The 25,641-nt window shown below is 43.1% G+C and overlaps 1 protein-coding gene across 1 annotated transcript in view; it reads right to left on the bottom strand.

Annotated features, from left to right (window-relative positions):
• Positions 1–20,476, bottom strand: part of ITPKA (inositol-trisphosphate 3-kinase A) — a 36,722-nt gene extending 16,246 nt beyond the window's left edge. The window contains exon 1 of the mRNA XM_030452226.1: positions 19,737–20,476. Within this exon, the coding sequence (XP_030308086.1) occupies positions 19,737–20,240 (504 nt within the window). The 5' untranslated portion in view covers positions 20,241–20,476. The remainder of the gene's footprint in view (positions 1–19,736) is intronic.
• Positions 20,477–25,641: the final 5,165 nt, after the last annotated feature.

Below are 25,641 nucleotides of genomic sequence, written 5' to 3'. Positions count from 1 at the left end.
CTTAAGGGTAAAATGAAAACAAAAAAGTCTCAGTTCTGCAAACACCTTGAACGCATTTAACCACCCTCAGGTAAGCACCAGCAAACAGTTAACTTAAATTGGAATTAGCAGCAAGTCCTAAATTAAGCAATTTAAAGCCACAAATCACATCTAAACTGCTAAGTGCTGGGGGAAGAAGGGAATAAGAAAAAAACTTTTCTTCAGAAAAAAATTTAAAATCCATGATGTTCAATAATCCTAGGATGTTACTTGAAACAAGTGAGTAAAGAGCAAAAGTACACCTAAATGTAACACAAATCAAACAGGTCCTTAAAAACATGAATTCTTCCAGCAGGAGAGTAATTTCTTGCCTGAGTTGGTAAATTTTTATGGAAATTCTGCTAGAGTAAAAAATGACCCTTGAATCCTTTTTCCAGGCAAATTCCAGCAGTTTCTTTATCCCAGATCTTGTCTTTTTTTTTTGTGCCCTAGTACAAAGCCTACATAAGCTACATAAGCCTATTATGACAGCAAAAAATAGGATAGTGAGAAATTTCTTAATATTTTTTTCAGCTAAAAGGCTTTAAGAAAGAGTATTTAATTGTCAGTCATCATAATCTACTGATCTCTTAAAGTCTCTACAACATTTAGGCTAAATTTTGCCACTTGGGGACATGGGGGCTGAAATCTGATCTGTAATGCTGGTTGCCACAGCCTACTCAGTGTCTCACAAACTCCTAGAAGGAACAAGGTTTCTCCACAGGGATTTGCAAAGAGTACAGAAAACTAATCATCAAAAAGTTACTTACATGTGTTTCAAAATAATTCTGTAAGAGGTTCTAGTCCTGCATATTGCTGTTAGTATTTGTTCCTTCTAAACTGTCTGTTTTACACTTTTATTACTGAATCAGTTTTACTTTTTATTATATATTTACTTAACCGAATGTTTTTTAAATCCTGAGCTAATTTTATCTACAAAATCCTTGCCTGCTTTATTTTACTTAGTTTATTAAAACTAAATTAAACATCCTGAAAGCTACTTTGTTTTCTTTATGCCATTGTACTCAGTTAATTATGTTAAATTCAATTAAAAAATTAAATAATTTCAGGTTTGTTATCCATTTTCAGTATTTTCTGTAGCTTTATTTGAACTGGCCTTCACCTCACATACTGGACCCTGCAAAACAAGAACTGAAATGTAGGTCTAAGGCTATTAACTGGATCAGTTTAATGAACTAAGCCTAACAGAACAAAACTTCACTCTCCTCTGCCTCAATGCAGCCACCACCCTCCATTACCATGAAAAGCTTAAATAAGAAATCATTTTGAACAGACCACAACAAGAAAATTTCTAAGCTAATCTAATTACCCTGTACTTAGATATGCTCCTTTCTCTCTGTGAATGTAATCAATAACTACAGTACTATTAAAAAAAAACAAACAAAAAACACTTTAAAAAAGAATCTACCTTTTTGTCAAAATCACAATATTCTACCTGGAAAAGTTTTTATAAGCTTATTTTCCCCAAAACCAATGAGTCTGCCATGGCTGCAGCTTCACCAATAGCCAACTTCAAAGGCTATTAAGAGATTTCTTTTTTTCAAGCAAGTGCAGCACTGGGAGAGTCTATCATCATCATTTCACCTCATGGATATATCAAGGGATTTGAGTGATGGTATATATAAAAAAAATAAAATTCTAAAAGAGAGAGTTGCTGAGCAACGTGGGCTCTTTCTGGTTACAGTCACAGAATTTGCCTACTGAGAGATTCTGCTTTTGAGTTCTTTGAGTTTGAGGCTCAGTGCAGTTGTCTTTGCAGGTCTGAAAGAGGCAGGTATTTGACTTGGTAAGATACAAATCCCAGAACATTTTTATGCCCAGTATAAGCAAACTATCATTATCTTCATTTTTTTTTTCTAATAATATATACATATATGTATGTGAATGTACTTGCACACTTTCAAAATACCTAAAGCAAATAATAAAATAGAAAAAAGTTACGGGATTTTGATCAGCTGCAATAAAAAACATTTTTTTTTAATTACCCAGACTGTAAAAACTGTTAGGGTTGGAATCTCTTGGTATTTGAAGAAACTTAGAAGACCTATCAAAGCATCATACTGCAAAGAAGAAAGTGAGGCAAAGCTGTCACTTATCTCTCATTTTTGGGAAGAATTTTAACTTAAAATATCCTCAAAGGCTCTGCATAGGGAAGCAACATCCAAGATTTCCCCATAGCTGAAACAAAAATTCCCAAAACACCCCAAAATAAGCCCTGGATTTGTTATATAAAGCACTTACTTTATCTTTTCAGCAGCTGTTTTCTATGCTTTTGCCCCTTATTAAAAGGTTTCTGGAATCCTCAAAGTAACGAGACACTTGCTGCCAGGTTTACCACCCACTTGGCTGAATCAGACATGAATCACAAATTGATGCAAAGATCTCAATAGGTGGGAGGTGAAAGAGCAAGTCAACAAGAAGAATGCTCCCCAAGCAAGCTCCAACAGGAATATGTCAGCAAACACTCACAAAACCTTTATAAATAACTTTAGGAGTGCAACAATTGATTCAGCTCCCAAGGTAGGGTGAGGTTCTTACAGCAACTGGCTTACCCCATTATTACCCCATTTTATCTTCTCTTGACCCTGAGCAGTTAACAGGTTGCACAAACACTATTGCCCCCACAGTAATGAGTGTTCATCACTAGACAGAAAAGTATTTAGAGCCAGAACTGAAATGTTGCTCTATTACGTATATGAAGGGATAGTACAACCCAGAGTCTGGAAATCATAGAATCATAGAATCATAGAACTGGCTGAGTTGGAAGGGACCTCAGAGATCATCAAGTCCAACCCTTGATCCACTCCCGCTGCGGTTCCCAGCCCATGGCACTGAGTGCCACATCCAGTCTCTTTGGAAATATCTCCAGACACGGAGAATCCACTACTTCCCTGGGCAGCCCATTCCAATGTCTGATCACCCTCTCCGTAAAGAAATTCTTTCTAATCTCCAACCTAAACCTCCCCTGGCACGACTTGAGACCGTGCCCTCTTGTCTTGTTGAAAGTCGTCTGTCAAAAGAGCCCAACCCCCCCCCTGGCTCCAGCCTCCTTTCAGGGAGTTGTGAAGAGTGATGAGGTCTCCCCTGAGCCTCATCTTCTCCAGCCTGAACATCCTCAGCTCCCTCAGCCTCTCCTCATGGGATCTGTGCTCGAGTCCCTTCACCAGCCCAGTTGCCCTCTTTTCGACCTGCTCCAGGACCTCGATATCCTTCGTCAACTGAGGGACCCAAAATCTGAGCATCAGCTTTAAAAACCTTGTGCCCTGACCTGATAATGCAACAGCATCATTCTTCAGCTGATGAGAGGTGCTGTGCCAACCAATATCAATCAATAATAATTCAAATAAATCACTGTAATTGGCCTTCTGCCAGGGCAGCTGTGCTATTTCAAATGCTGTCAGCAGTCACTCAAGGAATACAAACAGCGTAACCACATCCCTGAGCAAGGAAATCACTGAGCAATCTCCACGTGCCAGACTCCTTGCAAGCCTGGAGCATTCTCATATCTGCTTTAGTCCCCCAGGGAGCTAATTCCTATTGTGTACAAGTGCAGGATGGAGCTGTAAGACTTGACAATCAACAGCGAGGGAGAAGGCACGATCCTGGAGAAGAGCAGTTTGCACAAAACATGAGCAACTGCCCGAGCAGCACCTCTCAGCAGACTGCCAGGCAAACTGTGACTACACCTTCATCTCTTCCTCCCTCTTTTTTACCATCCAGTCACACAAACCTTTGAGAAGTGATGGTGCTCAGCCTGTACTCAGCCCTTGATGCTTCCGGTTTTCTGCTCAGCTGTGGGTGAGGGCCACAGCTGCTCAACCCTCTTTTGGCAGGTGTATCCTCTGGCTGTCAGGGCTTCCATTTCCTGTTTGTTCCACACTCAAGATGGGCTGGGCTAAACCTTCAGAGTCATGAGAAACACTTCATGCAATGAGCAAAGCCAATGCTGCAAGACAGAAGCCTCCGGTTCCTGTGTTTTCTCCTCCCTCATGCCTCGTCACTCAGGGATTCACACATCCTTTGGCTTCACTCCTCTTTAGGATATTTGATAAACTTGCTGTATATTCACTAAAGGAAGAAGCAAAGGCAAGAGAAATGGATGGTCTGTAGCAGACTGGATTACTAGGACCAAAAAAATCCCACTCCACAGCTGGATTCTACTTGTAATTCCAGGAGTCCCTCTCCAAATCACAGGAAAATTAAGTGCAAAGATGTGAAAAGCATTGCTTGCCTTTCTGCAAACAGCATCAAGACCCACAGTCTGCTGACTATTCTGCAGGAATCAATTCTGGATTTTGTTTCTGATCATTATCAGGTGAAGTATCTGCAACCTTTGTGTCACCCCCAGGCCAAAAGCCAAAATAGTCAGGGAATTAGGTGGCTTTAAAGCAGCACTGTCACAAGGACTTACTTTACTTCTCTCACAGAGATTCTGTAAAAGCCAACACTGTTGGCTGAAAGACAGATTTTATTTTAATAAGAACCAGCATTCTCTATTTTAAGGGATACTGAAATGTCTGCCTTTGATACCAGCTTTAAACATGGCCACTATCTCTACCTTTATTCTGCTCTGAAAGGTAGAGGTTCTCTAATAGGATGGTGATCTGCCACTTGTCCCTACTGAGCAGAGGAAAACCAACCCAAAGAGGTTCTGCCCTTACCAGGGTTCTGCCAGAACATCAGTCTTGCTGGAAAATGAAATGTTATTATCCAAGAAATAAATGGAATGTTCCTCTCTGTAGGAAAGTTGACTCACTTTCAGAGCCCAGACATTTGAGATTTATCCAGGCTGTCCATCACCCAGAACAATTTTGTGGTAAATCAAATATCACTTTAGCAGATGGTGTGTCAGAAGAGAAGAAATCTATCTTAACCTTCAAAACAACTGCAATTTAAGTCTTCAGAAACTTCCAATGCCACAGTTGGGTGATGTGAGAATTCTCTGCTCATCTTCTATCTATCCTCTGCTTGTCATGGGTGACTAATTGACATCATCAGTAGTGAGAAAGGACATCTAGAAAGACAACACTCTTTAGGTGAGAAAAGGAGCCTCATCTCCTGCTAGGCAGGACACATAATTCCCATTTCCAAACAGGCTCTATAATTGCAACTGCTTAAAATCTAAAACCATCCACACTTCTCTATCCACAGACCAATAAAGAAGTTTAGACTAAAACACAAGCACGATTTGTTCAGACACAAACGTGTCACAAGTGAACTCCATATGACCTCAAATCCAAATGTACCACAGTAAGTGCCAATCCATTTAAATCAGGTGTGGTTTCTGCCCAAGATCAAGAGAGGCTGTGACTGGCAACAGGCCAGGAAAAAGCTTCAAGAAGCTGATCTCCCCTGCGTGAACTCCTAGCACTGCAGAAGGAAGCTGAGCTTCATCTGCTTTGGTGAAGTGGTGCAGGATGGTCCAGCTGTGCTGGACACACAGCTCTTACTCTGCCTGCCCAGCAGCTAAGGACAAGGCTTTCCACCAGTGTAATGCTCCAGTGATTCAGTGGTCACAAGAGAATCTCCAGTCTGAATAGATAAAGAGAAATGAAGGACACTGTAACACTCACCCGTTATTACACTTCCCCATTTGCCACAAACCACCACGACCAGACAGAAATTGCAAAACACTCTTCTATGAACTGGACAAAGACTCCTCTCTTCCTATCCCTAAACAGCTCGGGTTGGTGACCACACGTTGAAAGGTTACCATACTTTCAATGTCTTCTCATGAAAGGGTCCCAGAAGCCAGATACCGTACACTGAGATTCTGCCTGAAAGGAATCTAACACTAACAGTGCAAGCCCGTCCTCCTTTGATTCATTTTTTCCTCTAGTGAAGGATAGGAAGCACAAACATGGAGTTAAGGTTGATGTCTGGACCTACTGGTTATATGTGACAACTCTGCTCCACTTTGGTCACTATTCCATGGAAGTTTTGACAAACTGGAGGAAAGTTCAGGAATGAATAACAAACATCGTATCACTGAGGCCACAAAAACCGTGTTTATCCTGAGAAGACCAAGCACAGCAACTGTCTTCTAATACTTTATTTTTCATAACTATAACAGCAGTCAATTGCTCTCTGTGTCCGCTTAGAAGGACAAAACCCAATAGCTTTAATTTGCAACAAAACCAAAAAAAATTCAGGTGAGATATAAGAAAAGGATTTTTCAGAAATATCAGTGAGTTTTCAAACAGGCTTGACAAATGCCTGTGAAATTGTGTCCTAACACAGTCACAGTGACACCTGCCACCAAGACAGGACAAGGCTGATCCCAGTGTCTAAAATTTACAATACTTTTAAAGAAGTCACAATTACCAATATGTTTCATCATCAAATTCAACATTTAAGTCCTGCTATTCAAGTCTTGCAGGATGAGGAAGAAATTTACGCAATTCCTTTCTGTGCTTTATTTCCATTTCCTAAAAAGCATTAAATCTTTCATTTAAAAAAAGAAAAATAATAAAAAAAAAATCAATCCCTCACACCAACACTTGTCTGCAAATCAGGATTTCTGAAATTATTGTACACATGCATGTACATATGCATATGAAGAGATTACTGACAGGTATTTATTTTTAAAATGTACTTACATAACTTTCTGCTTTGCTACAATGATAATTCAGACTCTATCATCATAAAATGTCAGGCATTAATTTACAAAAGATCTCAGCAAACTCCTCCACTACTTCAGTATCTTGGGATCTTGGAGCAGCCGCCTGCCCCTTGCTCTGCTCCACTTCATAACAGTGTTAAACAATTTAAGTAATTAATGCTTGTAAATTACATTAGAGGAACACACAAAAAAAGGCATTTAATAAAGTGAACACAGGCAGCCCTAAAGTGGAAAGGATTATTAGTTGAGAAATGTCACGTAAAAACAGATCAGACAGATTGGTAACAGTTTGCCATCTGCTCCTCTTATCTATCACAAGGCAAAGTCCACTACTCCATCTCTCCTGTCCTCCTCTGTCTCCTCCAAACTCCCACCCCCATTTTCCTCTAAAGAAGGAAAAGTAAAGTAAGTTACTGCTTCACCTATCAGGAACACCCCTGTTCAAACAGGGCCCACCCTTTGCCATGGAATGCGAGTGTCAACATGCGAGAGGCAGAGTTATTCAGTGGGGTGTGGTATTTACCTTGGGGAAAAAACCTACAGCCTTCAGCAACCACTTAGCCAACTCTGAGCTTTAGCACAGTAACCATCAGGTTATTTCAAACCACTGTGCTAAAAGGATTTTTTTTAAACAAAAACAAACAAAATTCAAACAAAAAACGCACTCTGTTTGGGTTAATTTGGGTTAGCATCACAACAAGTGAGGCCAGTACCCCAAGCAGGACAGGAGGTCATAAGATGGGGAAAACTGGAATGCAGTGGAAAAGGAGACCTTTTACCTTCCCCCATAGGGATGAGAGGGCCTTCTTGGTTATGAGGTAGTTGTTTATCTTTGAAGTAAACCAAAGATTGGAGAAACTTTTCCTGCCCCAAGTCAGAACTAGAAAATATGTAAGGAATCTGGAGAAAAAAAAATTACTTCTCCCTTGAGTAACCTAAAGGATCAAAAGAGAATTTCTGTTACCAGCCCACCACAAGAAAGGCGAGCTGAAATCCTCCTTGGTATCAGAAGTAACTACTCCCAGAAGACAAGAGATTATTTAAAACCTTAATTTCCATAATCTAGTCTTAAGAAAGAGTGGAATTCAGACCTTATGTAAGCAGGAGTGACTCAATGAAAGACTGAAACTGAAACAAGGCATCTGCCTTCCTGAAGAGTTGTGGGTGTTTGAACAATAGTGAATGTGGGATTACAGAGTGTGTTTTCTCTGCCCTGAAGGTAAATAAATGTGTTTACAATCAAGATCCTGGAGATCCCACCTTTTAAAAAGCATAAACATCAATTACCAATTATTGAGATACAAACCCACCTAAATATAGAATAAACAGGGTGTATACATAGACCCTTTATCAACCAAAACTTTTATTTCATAGTACGAGACCAAAAACCATGCAAAACTTAAAAAGAATTTCATACTGCTGGTTCCTAGCAACAGAACTTCAAACCACACTCCTGTATCTTGCACACCACCTACACCAGCCTCCTGAAATAAGAAGCAAACAGCAGCTTCTATACCAGACTGGACATGGGCAGCAGAACCCAAGAGTGACCAACATCACTTCTCAGCAGAGAGAGAGAGAAAAGACACATTTTTGAAACAACATTTAGGGGTGGTTTCTGACTTATCGTTCACACAAAGGAGAACAAGCCATGCAGATAAGTTACTCCACAAGCCAAGACAGATTTTGCAGTCCTGTCTCCTCCTTTTCTTTAAAAATGCAATGTAAAAAGAAATATTGACTTGGTTACATTTATCCTGCAGCCATCCCCTGTCCCAGACATGATTGCTGCCTATACAGAGCACTGGTAAGGCAAACTGGGATCAAGACACCCAGCTATGGCAATGGGAGAGGATGTATTTCTAGAGAATGCAGGAAGCTGCAAAGTAAACAAGGATGGAAAAAAATCATCAGGTCTTCGTCACTCCAGGCTTAACATAGGAGTGGGAAACCATGCTCAGAACATCAGCCAGCCCTGCTGCTGGAAAAAGACTTGGAGACTGTTGGTGTAGTGATCAACAAACACGAGGCTATTAGATAGCACAGGATTTCCTCTGTGCCGGGTCTCATTGTTGAAGGCAGTCAGTCACACATTCTCTTTGGTATTGTTATAAACATTGGTAAAACAAGAAACTGTTGTATAGGTCTGATTAGTGCCCAAATCCATTCAGATCATCAGGCCAGAGAGAAGCTCAGAGCCTCACTTGTTCCTAACATACATAAAGTATAGCTTGCTTTTTTATATTTATTTTTTCCTACTGAATGCCTTTGGTAGACATGGTGGCAAGCGACAGGCAAAAATGATCCAGAAGTCAGGAATCTCCACTTTAAAATCATCTCAAAGAATTTTCAACAGAATGGCAGGATCTGTCCTGAAATGGCTGCCTTGGGATTTAATTGCTTACTCATTCTGGTTTAGTACAAGCAAGGCACAAAAAGTTTGTTATCTAAATTCCACATAATAATACAGAAAAAGACAATACAAACTGTATCCACTTATCAACCCCAAATTCTGACACTCAGTATTTTGCATTCTGAAAAGTGAAAGCAGGAGCGTAGGAAGGTTTCCTCGTTTCTTCAGATAACATTCTCCTCTGAACAAAGTTGACCCTTTGTGGAATGGGTGCCACTGTTCCTACAGAACGTGCCTGGGTGGGAACACTTGAGGAGGGAACCCACAGCAAGCAGAGCTCTTTGGGATTAGAACATTCAGGTCAAGTGCACTTGGCCAACAACCCACTCAAACCCCACAAAAGATAACGAACAGCCAATCTGCATGCCAGAACACAGCTCACAGAGATTTTTATTTTTTCTATCAGAGCACCACATAAGCATACAGCAAAATACAGAGGCCGTATTTTGAGACTTGCTTTAGATTTCCTTCTTTCAGAAGATCAGGGTTTCAAAACTCAGGTTTCCTGAGCAGCCACTGAAGCACCGATGTCCTTCTGCGTGCACGTCCCGTTCTCCTGAGAATTGCCCTCAAAGGGCAAAAATTGTTTGCCTCAGACTGAACAATTCCAACAAAATTCCAGCTGTTTCCAAGGCTGGAAAAGGATGGAGCAAACATACAACCCCTTTGAGTGCCCTCTTTAGCATGGGCCAGCCAGCTCTGGCTCGCTGTGGCTTGCGCTTTGGAAAGGAAGGGAGGATGATAACACCACTGTCATTTGTCAACACCTTCCACTACTGGAAGGTGTCCAGATGCAGAATTATGTATGCACTAGAAATTTAATAATGTCTTAAACACAAAGCTGAGTTCTCAAAAGATAGGATTTTTCAGAACTGAAGTTTTTGGTATAAACTTAAATGTCTTGATGTCAATGCTTACTCTTTTTCTGCAGAGTTCATGATATAGGCTTTAATTATGTAATAACATATTGTAGTTCTTTTTCACTCACTGTAAACAAACATTTCCCAAATCTATAAAAAGCAGCTTTTTAAAAAATTCTGTCCTCATTGGCTTTACCATTTTTACTTCACTTTCTGGAAACCTACTGTAAGCATAGCAACTGAGTTGTGTGTTGTTTTCAGATGGCCACAGCAGAAGTAAAGTGCTTTCCAAATTTTGATAAAATTTGCTTTCACAATCTCTGCTACATAAACTAGATTATTCATATCTTATAGGGAAAACACTGTAGGAAAGATAGACTAATATGAAAATAACCACTAACTTTGAAAGTCCAATCTGAGGTGTCCATTTTTGTGCTTCCTAATACCTAGTGTTATACAATACTGTACAACAGTGTTGTGGTACAACTCCCATTAATTTTGGTTGTGGGCACAACTGTTCACCATTTTTGCTAGCACTCCCAAGTTGGTCAGTAAGAGAATGTGAAATACACAAGTAGTGGCCGTGGTGAAAGTCTGCATAAATAACTGCCCCAGTCTCTCCCAGGAAGGCAGCAAAAGTCAAGCAGATACCCACATCAGCATTAAATGGGGAAGCCAGTCTCTTTTCTGTTATCTGCCTGATTTGGTACACACCTATCCAGCAAGAAGTCCTGCAACACATGGCAACAGTCAATGTGAAACTGTCACTTGTCCTTTGAGTTGATCAGAAATAAAAAACAGCTGCTTATTACTTAAGAGTATATGCATTTTGTGCATCAAGTTCTATACCTGCTTGTAATTACTGTAAACATTAACATACACACACAGCAGTCGCTTTAGTTCTGATATTTAATATTTTCAATACTTGACAATACTTGAATGATGATTTCTTGATAGAGCTGTCTCACGTTCTCCTGATGTGCTTTTTTAAAGAATCTATTTTCTTTGTTTTTTAAAGCAATAGCCTGTCTGCCCATTAAGTTTTGATCTTTTGTCTAGGTCTTTCCCTTTGCATTTTCAGTGGCATTCCCTACCAGTCCCAATCACTCCCCTCCCGTTTCCCAGTACATACCCTGTATTTACCACAGCCCTCTTAACCTCCCTCATCTCCAGTTATGCTCAATTAGCCTGCATTAGAATCACACCTCCTGTGTGTGTGTCCTGGAGCAGGTCCAAAGGAGGGCAACTGGGCTGGTGAAAGAACTCGAGCACAGATCCTATGAGGAGAGGCTGAGGGAGCTGGGGATGTTCAGCCTGGAGAAGAGGAGGCTCAGGGGAGACCTCATCACTCTCTACAACTCCCTGGAAGGAGGCTGGAGCCAGGGGAGGGTTGGGCTCTTTTCCCAGGCAACTCTCAGCAAGACAAGAGGGCACGGTCTCAAGTTGTGCCAGGGGAGGTTTAGGTTGGAGATTAGAAAGAATTTCTTTATGGAGAGGGTGATCAGACATTGGAATGGGCTGCCCAGGGAAGTAGTGGATTCTCCGTGTCTGGAGATATTTCAAAAGAGACTGGATGTGGCACTCAGTGCCGTGGACTGGGAACCGCAGCGGGAGTGGATCAAGGGTTGGGCTTGATGATCTCTGAGGTCCCTTCCAACCCAGCCAATTCTATGATTCTATGATAAGACTGGTCATTTGAAAGCACAAGAGGACTACCAGCAATCCTCTCAGCATATATGGCAGAGGAGATGTTTCACGAGAGGCGGGGATTTCAAAGCAAAAGAACACATTCCAGTAGTGGAAGGCACTAACACAGGGCATCAGTTCCATCCTCCCTTCCTTTCCAAAGCACATGATGCAGAGTGAGACAGAGCTGGCTGCCCCATTTACCATGACCATGGTTAAGAATGCATACAGAAGAGTGCTATATTTGCAGAGGTTCTTCAGGCCCAGTGAGAGATTGGGCAAAACCTTGGTCACAGCTTCTTCCTGCACAACTGAGCCTCCTCAAGCCCTCTGCCTGAAAAGTGGGGTGGCTGAGCACTTCAAAGGTGAGAAGTAGAAACCTACATTTGATTTGGCTTTCCATCTCAAGAAGCAGAGCACAGAAATTACATCATCCACAGTGAACACCATGGAGAGGAACCATTGCAGCGTTCTCAACTACACAGAGCTGCTTGAAAAAAGCTTAGACACAAAGAAAGCTGTGTTCTCTGTAGCTGTTCAGAGAACTGAAGGCAGCTACAGCTAAGACTGGATCATTTTATGTCAGGATGTGGCAGAGACCAAGAGACAGAAACAGTTATATTGATAATGAACACTGATTTCCATCCATCAGTGGAAAACAAAGGCACTGCCTTCCTATCCAGTGTTCAGTGTAATTTACAAAGAGATATTACTCTGGTCACATGCAAGTTTTATGAAGACTACAGCAGTTTGCACTCTCCTCTGATACATTACAAGTGAACTGTGCCATTGCCACAAGCTTTCTTACTCACACAGTCTGTGACATCCCAGCTTCCTCTTAAACTGGTAATCATCTGGTAGACTGATGAATCACACACATTTCAGTGCCAGTAACATGCAGACCTGACATGTATCCATACCTGTTCTTTAGCATCTGTAACCACACCTCTGTTATCCATGTGGCTCATGGATGGATGAGGTCAGGTTGATGAGGCAAAACAGATTGAAGGTGAATGTGAATAAAATAAAGGTGATACCTGCAGGCTGTAGTAAAGACTTTAAAGAATTTGCATGCACTGCACCACCTTGCCTGGGTATTTCAGCTTGTAGATAAGGAGTGTTCCAGGGCTCTGGATGAATGCCAAGCTCCCACAAAGCAGAATGTGTGTCATGCTTGCTGTAGTCACCAACTGGCTTGGAGATTCTGTCCTAGGCTCTAAATCTGGATCATGCTAAGTCTATGATATTGCTTCAAATGAGCTGCCAATTGGTCTTTGGTTAATTTCTTCCTGAATTTGCCAAGGAACAGAAGGTTTGGTAACAGGAAATAATACCCAGGATGGGTTCAGGATAGGTTTCCATAGCATTAGCCTCACTCTTCCATGTTTTGGAATGGAAAGGTTAATTTCATCCCTTGTGGGAAGTTCAGTATTTATAAGTACAAAAAACCCACTCAAATGCTGCTGAATATGTGTCACCCAAGCACTTTCCATACTGACAAGAATGGACCAGTTGAGCACTGGAAACAATAGATTAATGTGTTTTTGCTGAGTCTGACACTGGATGAACAGGTAAACTCTCCTCCTTCCTTATGCTTTTGCTCAGAATGAGCCAATGGTAACTAACATGTGCTTCTTTTAACTTTAAATTTTTATTTAATTATTTTTTTCTACAGGTATGTAATGGGCAGACACCACCATCTTGCCCAACTTGAGATTTTTAGAGAAAGCTCTGTTGATAGAGAAGGCTGAGAAGAGCATTTAAAAATCAAATCTAAATCTACACGATGCAATATCCAAATCAAGATGTACTGACAAGCCAATTCTTTCTGCCTCAGTCCACTTTTCCTGCAAAAGTTCTACTGAGAGAGAAAACAGAAGAGAGACAGGCAGGAACTCAGCTGGTGCAAAACACAAAATCACATTTTCCTCCCAAGATGTGAAAGGAGAATATTAACTTTTCTGCCAGCACATCTTACAGATTATCACCACAAAATGTTGTATGGTGATCCTTAGTCACCACTAAACAAAACAGCTATCTGCCACATAAATATAACATATATTTGCAGCTTCCAGAAATATTAACTCTATTAAGTTGCATCACATTGTGAGCATTTAATCAAACTGATTCATTTTAACACATTTCATTTCTAATACACCTCAGATGCGAGTTGAGAGGTTATTTTTGCCTATGTTAACTACCACACATTCAATTAAGAAAAATGTTCACCCACATCAAACCAGTCTTGCAGAGTAAGAGTGTCAGAAGCCAAAAACATACATGAAAAATTTCCAAACTATTGCTCCAGCCACTGCCCTTATTCATTTTGAGACTGGCATGGGTTTTCAAAAATAAATCTCCAATCATTTTTTCAATGACAGCTTGAAAAAAAATCTGCTTAGGTATGTCATAGTCCTCTTGAAATAAAAATGCATCACTCAAGGATGAGGAGTCACCTTTACTTTCTCTGCCTATGTAATTATGCATTATAAGGAGGCTTGAACTGTTAAAGTGTGCCTGTAGAAAAATTCTTGTAGCACATCTAATACAATACATCCAATAACAAAAAAAAGGATAAGAGGTTTTGCAATTTTAAACTGTCCGCCCAAGCAAGATGTCCTTTAACAGAGGAAAAGTGAAAACTGTGAGAGAGAAATTGGTTCAAAAGAGAAGAATCTTGTAGCTTTTGAGTCACTGTTTCAGATATATCACAGATCAGAAACTCTTGACTGATAGAACATTTAATTGCCTCTTTCCTTGACTGAAATGAGACTTAACTCATATCCTGCTAGACAAGAATCTACATTACTAATAAAGTCATGACAAGAACTCTTACTGCTATATTTTGATACACCTGAGTGTACACTGAAAAAGAAACCATTTTCAAACTATGAGAAGGCTCCTGATTTAGAGTTTTGGCCCAATAACTCTGCAATATGGAAATGCAGAATGTACTCTAGAGCTGCTCACATTTGTTCAGTGTACAGTAGAAGGATTTCAGTTCAGAAGACTATCATAAACCAACACCTATTTTAAAACCATGAAATGTATTCCATTAAAAGTAGTTGTTTCACGAGCAGCAGACTGATGAAACCTAGCTCCTCCTTTATAGGCATCTACTGCTCTGCACCCTTATCAGAGTAACTACAGCTTGTCACTGTCTTCTGTAAGGTTGTGCCAAAACCTTCCAATCCCTCTCATGCTTCCATATCCCCACTTTCCTCCCCTGTCCTTCAGCTAGTGCCATCCCTATTCCCAAACCTCACCAGCCCACAGCACTCTATGTTCCCTCCCTTACTTTCTCCTAATTACCATGAGAGATGAGATACCCAGAGACCTGAGGATATTTGACAAGAGGATGCTCAGACAGGTGACTTGCTGCAACTGGCTCAAGCAGGTAAGTCCTGATGGAGCAGCCAGTATGCACATGCTATTTGCTAGTTCACAAGCAAAAAAGAAGACAACTGTTGAGCTCATCTTGCATCCTCTGAGAAGAAAAGGTTTGCACTTATTTTGGTTTCCTTCTCTTCAACTCAAAGCCTGACCTTTGTGGAACTTTAATGAGCTCTTGAAGAAACCTTGAGATTTCTATGCCACTGCCAAATTTGGCTGAAATCTACTAAAGCTGTTAAAATTGAATTGACAGAGTGATTACACAAGCTTTCTTTCCTTCAGAAAGTAGGCTAAAAACCCATTAACAGTATTACTTATGTCATTCCTTCATTCCCATTCTTCATTTAAAAATAACAATTCTGTTCTGCTGCATTAGCTTATGTAATCCACCCCTGAGGTGAAGTAGTTGAAACTTTTGCTCTGTATTTATTAAGAGTGGGTGTCTCTGTGTTTGCCCACTTTAAGGTCCTTGGTATTAGGAAAAACAATGGTGAGAAGATCAGTGAAGGCATAAGGTTCACTAACAGCCATCCCCCAAAGTTTCTGGGCTGGTATCATTGCAAGCAAGGACTGAACTGCTTCTTCTGCAGCAAGCTGTCAGCTGTTCTCATGGTTACAGATCTAAGAATTTGGAAAGACAGGTCGCAGTTATGAGAACAAGTAGATTTATTTGGCATGTTTCTATCTAGTAAATAACATTCTCCTCTAAAGAGGTGTTTATTCTCTGTGAAAACCACTTTTTAAAGTCTCTGTCCCAACAAGGAAGGTGTTAACCAGACTTAGGCATTTCTTAAAACTGCTCACTCTCAGAATGGAGACAAAAATAGATAACTCTTGCACTCTCTCCACTACTATAAATGGACCACAGTGCTTTCACAGCAAGATTCAACTGTGTATATACACTTCCCAGATGGTATGAAGCAAGGGTAGAAAAGCATGCTTCCCATTTAAATGCAAGGGAAGGCAGGAATGTTAACTGTTGTCATAGGATTAAATCTATTCTGTCAATTGGCTGTTTAAAAAACAGCCAGTAATTTTTTTTACTAACTTAACTGCCAAGATTTGTGAAGCTCCTGCTATGGTGTTATGCAAATTACATTAACACAGCTATGCACAACTGGTTTTAACAGAACCACAGTTTCAGCTAGGCAGCAGACAGGCTTCTCTCACACTTCCAACTCCTTGCTGCTAGAGGAGTCTTCCTCCAGAAAAGCCAGGGCAGCTCAGTTGCCAAAGCCTCTGTTATTTAGTGCAAAATGAAACCTGTGCTGAGGAACTGGAACACCTCTGGGCTTCTCTCAGAGGTGCAAACAGCACTTTGTCCCTGCAGAGCCAGGCTGGGACTGTGCTGTCATCACCAGCTGCTGGTCCCAAGGCACTCAGCAGTCCCCCAGCAGGGTCCCTGCCATGCCTACAGATTGCTCCATAGGAAACAATAATATAACATTGTCGTGACATACCAATTCATCCAACCCAGCGTGCTCCATGGAATGCTTAACATTTAATTAATGTAAAATTAATCATTCAGCCTCTTGGAGAGCCCCCTGTCTGCACAGTGAGCACAGGGTGAATCCTCCTCCAGGGGCCATGGTCAGGGACAGCCCTCCCAAGCTCAGCATCCTAGGATGTAAGGGTCAGTATCCCCAGGGCAGCAAGCCTTGAACAAAGAGGAAGGGTTCAAGAGTTTCCTCTCTCTCCCACAGGCCTGCACAGGGAGCTGGAGAACCCATAATATTTCAAAGACCCAACTGGGTCTTCATTTCCAGGTGAACAGTAGAGAGGACTCCAGTTGAGAGGCCTGGGAGGGCCTTCTTCAGCTTAGGTCTCAAGTTCCTGAGCCTGCAGATGGAAGCCTTGAAGCCCTGATAACAGGAACATTATCAGAACTTCCAGTCCCGCAGCTGATGAGCTGGGCAAGTTTCCAAGGTCTCTGCTAGGCACTGGGGAGTCTGGTAGGCTTGACAGTTCAGCAGTCCTCTGAGCACTGGTCTAGCTGTGCCAGGCTCCAATCTGATTTCTAACATTTCCAAATAAAACTCAAAAGGAAATTCCAAAACAATGGAAATTTTAAAATGTCACCATTTCCCATGAATTAAAGAACATCAAGTTATTCCCACCTCTGATTTCTGTTTCCTTTAGAACTTTAGCCTCTGTGCTCCTTCCCAAGAATGAGCCTTCATCTATTAAAATACGTACACTAAAAACAAAAAATACAAACACAATGTGCTGGTTTACCTTTAAATAGAATCTTCAAAATAGAAAACCACTCCTTGGGTTATCCTAAAATTCCTAGTTATTTTCACACGTGCACGCATGCCTCGAACCCAGAGCCTTCTGATATAAACCACAGAAGGTTACTGTTCATAAATTAGGGTAAATTAGTGGAAAGGACAGGTCCTGTAAAGCTGGACCTGCAGTCTCCTACTTTGGCATGTTACATACTCACTGCTTCACTGAAGAATCAGTGCCAGTACCAAAATACATCAAACACAGGAACAAGTTTGTCCTGGTCACCTTTTATCGACAAGCTCATAGCACAGCTACCTGTGATGAAAGGCAGACCACAGGGAAAACAACAGATCCCTGGGATTTGAGCTCCAGATGGGTAATGCAGCAAGGAAAGGCAGAATGAAATACATGAATATGCATTACACAAATAAAATATTTAGTCCATTTGATTTATGGGGCAGTGTCATAAAGTTAGTGATACTTAGTTCTGCTGTTCTAGCATCCTAGGTACCAATTAACTTGCTAAGTAAGTCATAATGAGATAAAGAACAAGTTGGAATGCAAGTTCTTGATGGACAGTTTGCCCAAACTTCCCCAACACTGCAGGTATGGAAAAGCAACTCAGCCTTTAAAAACATGAATTATTTTACCTGTTGAGTAAATATTTACTTTACCAATGAGACATTAAATAAAACACTGCAGCTGCACTAAATTTGGGAAACCTTCAAAAACTTTTTCCAGCAATGGAGTTCCCGTAATACTCTTGAAGTTCAATTGCCCAGGCACCTAAATAAATAGGGTATTCTCTCAGAGTTTAAAGTATTTATAATGCAACTATTTTTAGTTTGTCTATAAATTATTGTTGAAGACCTTCTTTACATTAAAACTTTCTTATCATTAAAAGGTAACCAAATCCTTTGCAATTTTGAAGTACCTAGAAACTTCATATAATTTAGAAGAAAGTACTAGTAGTCACATCCACTTCTGCTGTAATGTTTTACATATATTATGACATGCATGTATCAGACACTTCCAATGAGTGACTTAAAATTCAATATTGCACTCACTATCAATGACTTCAAATATGCAGAACCAAAGCTTAAAGGCAGCACGGGTTCCTGTCTGAAGAAGATTTTTTGCAGCCTAAAGTCACAGCCAAGTTAACAAAATGTCGTGATGCCATCTCAGAGTTCTCCATACTGCTAAGGTGGTGTCACTAAAGTCTTGTTCCCTGTTAGCCACACATACTGCCCACTGCAATAGTAAGAATATTAATTCAAATGCTTCAACAGACCTTTTCTAGCTTTAATTTCTGTTCTTCTGCTCCTTGCACAAAAAGCCCACAGCATAGCAGGTATTTTGGAAAAGAAAGCTGAACAGCAATACAGTACTAATTATTTCCCACACAAACCGGATTCTATCGCAGGATCAAAAGTACAAATTAAGCAGTATTATTACCTTGATATACAATATGACAAAGTACAAAACCTTTTTTTTTCTTTTTCCCCAAAACCAGATCACAAGTTGATGCAAACAAAGCCAGTATTCCACATAGCATTTTAGCTCCTGCACTATGTGTCCTCTAAAGTAGTAAACCCCCAATTACCACGAGAAAAGTCCAGCTGGAGGTATCACCTACAAGTTGCATTACTTCCTTCTGACACATTTTTTTCAAAACATACGCTCTGCTTGAAAACAATTCCGTGTCAATGAGCAGGCAGCAGAAGAACAATTTAAGTTGCAGGGTGGGAGGGGGAATTGAATAAAGCAACACATTTCAATTACAAAACCCTAAGGAGTATATTATAAGGAGTCAGGCAAATACATACAAAGGATCATGAAAAAACAACTAACTATATGCCTTTAAAAGTCCCACTTTATGGATGAAAGCTGCCAAATTACAGAGGGGATTTGCTGAGAAGAATGTGTTACTGCCAGAATGGACAAAAGCATGCATTCTGCCCATTCCAAGCTCCTCCCCATCTCCTGTCATGCTCACAGCAAGAAGCAGCTCAAAAACTGACAACCACAGCCTCCGGGATTGGAAGAGACAAAAAAAAACCCCAAAAAACCTGCTGGTTAATGCCTGGAAAAAAGTTACCTTGAAGATCTAATAAAGGAGAATGGAAAGAAAACCCAGAAAAAAAGCAACCCAATTATGATTTAAAACCGTCCGTCCGTCCCACACGTATTACTGGGTCATCAAGCACAATTTCACAGCAGAAAGAAACCGGCGCGCACTTGGCCGGGTTTCACAAAAGCCCAACGTGTGGCAGCGCTTTCCAAAGCGGCACAGCAGCCGCAACCGCTGCCGGCCCCACGACAGGAGTTTCCCGGAGTTTGCGTGGAGTTGGGTCACGGAAACCTCGCGTCAGACGGGAGAGCCTGGTGACCCCGGAGCGGCCGAGGGCACCCACGGCAGCCCCGCTTGGCCGCGGAGGGGGGCAGTGTGTCCCGGGAGAACCCGCCCTCCCCCCGCCCAACCCCCCCCTACCTGGTTGGATTCCTCGCCGTGCTCCAGGTGCACGATGCCCTGGCTCCTGCACTCCGTATCGCTCAGCACGTCGTCCTCCGAGTCCTCCAGGAGGGACGAGGAGCCGGTGGAGGAGAGCGAGGAGGTGGAAAGCCTGCGGGACTGCAGGTGCAACGAGTTGTCCGTCCTCAGACAGCCGCTCTCCGGGCGCGCCGGCTGCGCCTGGGGGCTGCTCTGCGCCTCTTCGCTCTCCTCGGTAGTGATGGTGAGGCGGGGGATGACGGGTGGCAGCACCCCGTTGGGGGGCCGGCAGCCCCTCTTCGCCGGGTCGGGCAGCTGTCGGGCGGCGGCGGCAGCGACGGCGGCGCAGCGAGCCTCGAAGAGGGAGCGGAGCTCCCCCACGCTCAGCCGCTTGCCCCGGCACAGATCCGGGCTGTTGTGCAGCCCTGCGCGGGGCTCCATGGTGGGATCGGCGCCAGGTGCCTGCCGGGCAGCGCCCCAAGGCCGACGGCCGGGAGCGTGCATGGGGAACGCCGAGCCGCCGCCTCTGGGAAAACTTCTTTGTGGCTCAGTCTCCGGCCGCCGGTCGGAGCCCGGCGGCGAGGCTCATGTCCCGCCCGCCTTCCCTTGGCAGCTCTGACTCACCCGCGGCGACAGCCGGAGCCGGCTACCGTGCCCGCTGACCCGGCGCCAGGGCCATGAGGGCGCGCTGAGCCCGCCCGCTCGCCCACCGCTACCGCCTGGCTCCGCCTTGGCGATGAGGGGAGGAGCGAGGCGAGGCGAGATGAGCCGCGGGGAGCCCCTCCCGCCCTTTCCCCGCCCTTTTGGTTTCGCTTTCCGTGAGGTGGTCCTAAGGAGCTGCGGGAGGCTCGAGTTATCCCGGCGGGGCGCTCTCTGTCTCCCGCCTTACCTCTGTCCTCTCCAGCGCCCGCTGCCTGAACCCCGCCGGGCGCGGCGGCTGCGCAGCGCCGGAGCTCTGGGGCCACCCGCGGGCCAGAGGGTCAGCGCGGCTCCACTCGAGCCCCCTCCCAGCTGGGGCTGGGAGCAGTCAGCTTTTGACACCCTCCCAGCATCCCAGATCCTCCGTGGCGGATCGGGGTGGGTTTGTGACACTCCCCACCCGCCGCGGGCGGGCGTACCTCAGCCCACGGCCCGGCCCCTACGGCACCTGCCTGGCCTCGGTACCAGGGCCCTCGGCATCCCCGGGGACGGCTCAGCTCTTCCCGCGGGGGGCTGGGAGGGTGACTGAGTTGTCCCCACCCCGCAGGGACAGGTCCGCTGTGCGTGGGCGCCGTATCTCTCGATCCAGCCCTGGGGAACCGGCTGTGCTGCCCGCCCCGCCTGGGCCGCGCTCCTTGCCTGTGGAGCACCGGAGGTTCCCAAGACCGGGCTGGCAAGGTTTCACGTCTGGCGTGTAACACCCTCCGGAGGCTTGCGAACAGGTTCGCCTGCGAGTCACAGAGGCTGCAGGGCAGAACCTCTGCCTGAATTTTCCATCAGTCAGCGCTTTGCTTACAGTGCTGTGCTTAATCAAGTTGCCTTAAGCCCTTGGTTGCTGAGATACCCCAGCCCCCCTTACTGAACGGATTTTCAGCAAATAACAGCTCCCACCTCGGTACTTTTTGCCTGCTTAACTCCCACTCTTTACCTTAAATGTAACCCATGCTGGGCTGAAGCATGTGTTGTAATTGTAGCTATTAAGACCTCTGGAACAGGAAAGGCATCCTACTGTAGGGTTACATCAGCTGAGGTGATTAGTAAAATTAATAATTTTGGAACCAAATGCTAAAGTCTTCAACATAGTTTTTTGCTCATTTATCTCATTGTTCCCTTGTACTCTCCCATCTGTCTCTCACCATCTGTTGTCTCTTGCCTGGTACTTGGGCTGCGAGCTCCTTGCAAAAGGGGCTGTGCTCCCTCAACACATAATGCAGCACAGCCCAGGCTTCTGCAGGGACTTCTTAGTCCAACGAGACTATAAATAATTTGTTGATCTGCCTTGATTTTTCCGGACTATTCGGTTACAACTGACTTTAGCAGCTTGATCTTGCAGATAGTCTTTAGAAAAGTCCTTTTCAACAGGCACCGACAGACATGCCCTCTCCTGAGGCACCACAAAGCCCGCAGCTTGCAAATACCTGGGAAGAAGGCAGGAAGGCAGCTCAGCAACTTCAAAAAGAAAAATTCATTTATCTTTAGATGCTTTTCTAGAATTAGGTAGTGCCTAGACAGGAACTTGTCCAATCTGAATTTCCATCTTAAATGATCAAGTCTTGTGCTGGATTCTTTGTGTATAAGCAGTTGTGGGAGTTCTTCCAAGGAGCTGCCAAGATGTATGTCATGAGGGTGGGAGGGGTGGCAGCTACCCCCAAATTACATAAAAGCAGTAGCAGTAAAGTTCCAAAGGAAATGGTTGGCAGTGTTTTTCACCAGCAGAGAGAATACCAAAGCCCATGCCTTGGTGGTAGACTAGAAGAAGGCGTAAGCTCTTTCTAGAAGAAGATAGACTTATTGCTTTTATTATTAACTTCGTCACTAGTTTCAAATTTTGTAGTGCAGAAAGGCAGTCTCAAAATATGAAGACTCAGTAGGCCCAATACATACCTAAAGTCATAACAAAAGCATGATTTTATAACTGATGGCTTTATACGAAGACTCACTGTGGAAAATGTATAGAGAACAGCACAAAACACAGAGGCCAGTTTTAAACAGGTATGCAGGATTCCACACGGGCTGGACCCAGTTAACTCCTTTATGTAGCTGTGGCAGTTTCAATCTGTAGACAAGCAAGAGAGAAAAAGAGTTTATTCACAGGTTAAGTGGGAGCTTTCACAGACTAGAGGGGAACCCTTCAGGAAGGAACCCCCACAGAGGGATGGTGCCATTTCCAGCCTCTCTCAGCTGTTGCTCTGTGTGCTGATTCTGCAATTACAAGATTATGTGTGTTCTGTGATTAGGAAACCTCATTTAAAAGTTTTTCTTAACTTTAGCATTGGTTCTGAGACCGCTAACTCACTCCACAAGGGGTAAGATTAGTTAATAGTTCAGATATAAAGTATAATTTTAAAGATCTTTCAACTAATGAAGACAGAAAAAAAACCCTGTGCAATACATTTCATTTAAATAAATTAATACAAGCACAAAATTTAAAAATGTTGGTTAATGTCAGTTAGTGGTGGTTGGTTGGCAAGATTAGCTGACTGCTTTTATAGCATTCAGCAGCTTTAGAGAGCTACCAACTTCTGAAGTTTGTGTAAGATTTAACTCAGAAGTTTTTCAGCACTACCAGGAGAATAAAGAGATACTCCAGTCAGTCTGGTATCACCATGTTTGCTTTTAGGTGTTTTAACAAAAGGAGTGGTGCTGACGTCCTGGCAAAGTGGTAATGACTTGTATTTTCCACTTGTGAAATTCTGCATTCCTGACAGAAAAGGGCTGTCAGCAACCATTAATGACGCTTGGCAGGAGCTGGATCAGATAAAATATAGATATGTGTGTCCCTGTTTTACAGATGGGTAAACGGATGTATAGACAGGGTATTTACTTCAGTCATGGAGTGAGTCAGGGGCAGAAATGGGCACTTCAGGTTTGCTCTTTGCTGCTGTCACCATCAGATCACAGTCATATCTCTGGGGAAAAAAAATTTTGTTTGTCATAGTTGTTCTGATTCATATCGGTATTGCTTCTCACTGCCAGGGTTTCACATTTCACACACTCCTGCTATAAAAAGAACTTTATGCCTTTATTTATACTGAAGAAAAATATTTAATTTCCATGAAATCCCTTTCTAAACATTGTCACCATTCACGTATTGTTTGTTTTTATTTTCTTTTATTTTGCATTCCCATAGCGTTTCTAAGACTTGAAAACACAAAGAGGATTTTCTGAACACTTCTAACAGATGAGAAAGATTTCACATAGACAACAATTTAATTACAATCTAGGGGACCTTGGGTTTAACTCGGCCTGCTTAGAGCATATGAAATACTTCATCGCCCTCCTGAGAGTTCACAGAGGGCCCAAGAGTGTGGCAGCTGGGAACCACTTCAGTTCCAACCTGAGCATGACTTAAGCAGACCTGAAGAGTAATGGACATTTGTGATTCATATGTCTCTCTTGAATGCAACAGATACAAAAAAAAAAAAAAAAAAAAAAAAAAAGTTAATATGAAGTTATAATATGTCCCTCAGATTATAACTGAGGGAGAAAAAAAGATGTGTACCTTTTCGAATAGGAGGGCCCTTTTTCTGAATTGGAGAAAGGTATATGGGCCTGAGGGGAGAGCCCACTTCGCCCTCAGGCCTTTCATGACTAAGCCTGAGGTTCCCCCCTGTGGCTGAAATGAAGATCACAGCTCTACCTGGAAAGAGGAAAAGAGAAGCCATGGGGGAGCTGCCTTTCCTGCAGGAGAGGGATCAGTCCGGAGCAGCTCTGCAGGGACCTGGTGCTGCTCGGCACAGAGGAGCTGGGAGCAGAGGAGGTTCTGGAGTGGAGCAGCTGGCAGAGGCTGTTTGCCAAATTCCTCTGTGCAAGGCTTGGAGACTTTTGATATAAACTCTGGACATCTGCTTAATGAATGCCAAATGTAAAAGAATTTAGAAATCTGCTTTTACCTAAGAAGCAGAACTTCCACAAGCAGCAGTCTTTAAAATCATACTGTGGATAGATTGCTATGGTATGAAATGACACAAAGAATGCTTCAGCTCTCCCTTGCCCTGACTCCCTGGCCCAGAAATGTGTGTGGATCAGCACATGAAGAAGTCACTTTTTCTATTCCCCATCCCTTCCACCAGCTCAGCTGCAGGAAGCCCTTAGTATTACTCCTTAGTATCCCACAGTCTGTAGAAAGTTGGTGACCTGAAACGGTAATCCAAAGCTGCTGGGTAAACAGAGGAAAGATGCTGTTTGGTTGAAACACTGGTATAAACTTGGATGCAGAGTCCAGGGATGTGAGAGCTGACTTAGCAGGAGATACTGGGATTTGAACAGATCCTCAGCTAAGAGGGAGATGTAGTATATTGGTGGAAGTCAGCATGGGTATAGATCTCAGTGTATGGACCAGATGAACCAGCAGGAAGCAGACAATAAATTATGAAGGTCCCCTCGTGGCTGGAATTAAAATTACATTTCCAAATCACATACCTGAACTAAAGTACCTAAAACTGTTTAGCTTCCTCCTATGCTCAGTTTCAAGAGAGAAAGCCAGCGGGGTAGAAAATATATCTCAAGCATAGCCAAATGTCACTGCTCCCTGGGAAAATTACAAGGGTTTGAGGTCACAAGGTGACAACCATAAGAGTGGGAAAAGACATTAGGATAGGGTCAGGGGAAAGAAGGAGTGTACACAGCACCCCTGCTGCCAAAATGCAGTCTGCTGATACACAGAGCACAGGGTGACTCCATAGGGAAGTACTATGGGAAGTAAGAACTACACAAGATGGGAAAAGAGGGGAGGCCACAACTGAGTGGAAAACACCTAAGAAAGACCATTTTCCCCCATAGCTCATGCTGCAGGCAGTTAAAAAGGGGAAGCATAAGGCCCTTCTTTCCCACTTCCCTCAGCCTGCTAGCACTGCTTGTCCCCCTAGCACTCTTACTGCTGGCCTGGAGGCTGACATATCCAGGGAATAGCATGAAATGGGGATGGAGAAAGAGCCCCAGGTATGGTATTCCCAAGACATGAAGGGTGTGCTGAAAGGAGCAGTGAGGAAGCAGCATTGTGGATTGTTATTTTGACATGAGAATTGTGTGTTCTCTCCTCAGAGTGGCTGCAGCTTTGTAGAAGAGTATCTGAGATATTGTCATGGTTTATGCTTGTGTTTTGCCTGTTCCTAGCTTAAATAAAAGATTTATCTTCCACAACTGTCAAGTTGGCAGAAAATCCACTCCAAAATGTAATGAAATGAGAGGAAGTTTTGCTGTCATG

Source organism: Calypte anna, chromosome 5A (genome assembly GCF_003957555.1).
Source record: "Calypte anna isolate BGI_N300 chromosome 5A, bCalAnn1_v1.p, whole genome shotgun sequence".
NCBI classification, from domain to species: domain Eukaryota; kingdom Metazoa; phylum Chordata; class Aves; order Apodiformes; family Trochilidae; genus Calypte; species Calypte anna.
Note: the sequence above shows the minus strand (reverse complement) of the source record. Positions and strands in the feature narration are given on the sequence as shown.